This window comes from Penaeus monodon, chromosome 5, assembly GCF_015228065.2.
Source record: "Penaeus monodon isolate SGIC_2016 chromosome 5, NSTDA_Pmon_1, whole genome shotgun sequence".
NCBI lineage: Eukaryota > Metazoa > Arthropoda > Malacostraca > Decapoda > Penaeidae > Penaeus > Penaeus monodon.
Window position 1 is genome coordinate 19,914,641 of NC_051390.1, and position 2,500 is coordinate 19,917,140.

General features: G+C 38.8%; 1 protein-coding gene across 1 annotated transcript in view; it reads left to right on the forward strand.

Moving 5' to 3' along the window:
- Window positions 1–473: 473 nt before the first annotated feature.
- Window positions 474–2,500, forward strand: part of LOC119573060 (ras-related protein Rab-10-like) — a gene marked incomplete in the record, with an annotated part of 14,300 nt that continues 12,273 nt past the window's right edge. The window contains 1 exon segment of the mRNA XM_037920058.1: window positions 474–696. Within this exon segment, the coding sequence (XP_037775986.1) occupies window positions 570–696 (127 nt within the window).

The following is a 2,500-nucleotide window of genomic DNA, read 5'->3' on the forward strand; positions in this document are numbered from 1 at the left end:
TTGTATATATTATAGATATTTTGCTACGATTGCTTTATATTCTTGTTTTTATATACTTTCACATTCACTTTATTTCTAAAAAGGAAATGTCAGACTCAAAATGGTGGAATATCGCAAGAAAGAGAGACGACCACAAAAATGTCTTGGAGATCAGGAGAGCACAAAGTATTTTCTTTGGCAATTAAATTGAAGACTGATAAACTAATATTTGATAAAAAAAAATCAATAGACCAATTAATATAAATTGCATGCATTTATTCAGCATTTTTTCCGTTATGGGAAGCTCAGGAGTATTGCCATCAAAGCATTTCATCATGGAGAAATAATCCAACTCGAAGTAGTTAATAGACTTCTCCAAAGAATTTAGACCACATCGAATTTTACATCACCGATAATAATGTAAACCCACTCATTCGCGATAATACAAGGTGTTGCAACAAAAGTTTGAGTCCCGGCGAGAGAGGGAGAGTGCGAGCTCCTGAAAACCGCCGGGAGCCCTCGGAGTGAGCGAAGGCCATCGGGGAAAAGAAGTCGACGTTTCAACTCCCTTATAAGTTTTATTGTGAAAAATGGCTAAGAAGACTTATGACTTGTTATTCAAACTGCTCCTTATAGGTGATTCGGGCGTGGGGAAAACATGCATACTCTTCAGATTTTCAGATGACGCCTTCAACACCACTTTTATATCCACGATAGGTGAGTTCTGAGGGGAAAGGGAGAGCATTTGAAGCCGTGTTTTTTTGACAGCCTTCGCTTGACCACTTTAAACATTTTCCTTCCCATTTTTTTCCCGTGTAGGATGCTTTCCGGAGCCTATTGCCCTCTGATTTTGTGTTCTGCTTGGTTCTCGGCATTAGCGCCCACGGAGAGAAAAAATCCGGGAAAAGACTGGACTCCGGAGCTAAAACTAAGAATCACATGACTTACGTTGTTAGTCGATTAAGTCGGATATTCCTTGATAAATCCTCGCATTTATTCTTGCCGTTGTGCAGTTATTGAGGTGTCTTGGGAGGTCTTGGAATACGACGAGAGAGTTCACGCAAATGGCAAAGGTTTAAGAAATTTGACACGCTTTTGGTGGGGGTTAATTGGAGGCTTTGACAGGTGAAGTATTTTCAGGTAATAATCTATTTTCCTGTCTGGTTGGAGATATTATTCTGTGAGCTTGTGTTATGACTTTGTCGGTATTTTCGTGTTGCTTGGGTTTTGTCTTCATTTTGCAATATGAAGATGGAGATGGCTGCACACTCATGGGAACATCAGCGGGCCTGCTTTTTGTATGCTTTGCGGAAATGATTACAAGTATGGGATGTTTCCTCTGTGTGTTCGATGATGCCTTGGGCTTTGTGACTGTTGGAATCTTTTCTCAAAGTTGTAAGCGTCTTGGAGTTTTCTTTTCTGATAATGACGTTGCCCTCTTGCTAAATAGTACGTGGAATTGACAGAATGACCAATTCAGAGACACTTCCTGCAGTTCTTCAGATAATATTTTATGTAGATGTTAACCAGTCATATGCCATTGTATTTTGACCAGCCAATTGGAACATCTGTTTCAGTGTGATTGGGCTCCATGCATCAAAGTTCTTGGTACTTTTCAATCTACCCACAGTCATATGAATACAAGAAGTCACTAGTGAAATTTTTGTCTCTCGGATTATAGTGTTGTTGCAGACCTCCCAGGGAATTTATCAAATATATGGGCAGTTGTTCCTTAATATTTTAGAAATGGGAGAGATTTGTTGGCTTTTGCCAGAACACCAAATATGCAACGGATAAGATGGTCATGTGATGCTGTTAGTTTTGGCATTGATAATGTTGTAAGTTATATCCTGCGCTTCGGATTAATATATAGAACCATTTTTTTCTCTTTATTTAAATTGCTAGTGTTTCAGCCATACCCACTTTATATTTGCTGTGATATAATCTGTAGTCCTACAGCATAATATCAGGTGATCTCTGGGACCTCCATACTAGTAAACTGGCCAACAAAACTAGCCAAACTATATTCAGTAAGAGGGAGCTTGGCATGACTCCATATGTCATGATGAATTGCCAAGGTCTAAAGCTCTTGTCATGTCAGATAAAGCTTTGTTTGCCTTACTAGAGCACCAACAGGCATGGAGACTTTACTGGTCATCATGAATTCATAGGTGGACCAGTGGGTGTCTTCTAGATTGGCTGAAGTCTAGTTATGGCGGCAATTAATGCTTTTTATTATTATGTTAGGATGGAATTGTAAGGACCACAGACAGTTATAGCGTGAGTTCTAGTGTGTCCCCCAGAGATTTTTCTGATGGCTTCTTACAAAGTTGTGGGTACCCTTTGTCCCAATATCTATCATTGAGCTAGGTAACCAACACAACAACTACAATTACTCCATCTTTGTGGACATAATCATTGAACATGAGGAAATCATTGATGTTCACTATGAATTACCAAACTAATTAGCTAAGATATTCTTTCTGATATTCAATTGTATTCATGGATATAGATAATTAAT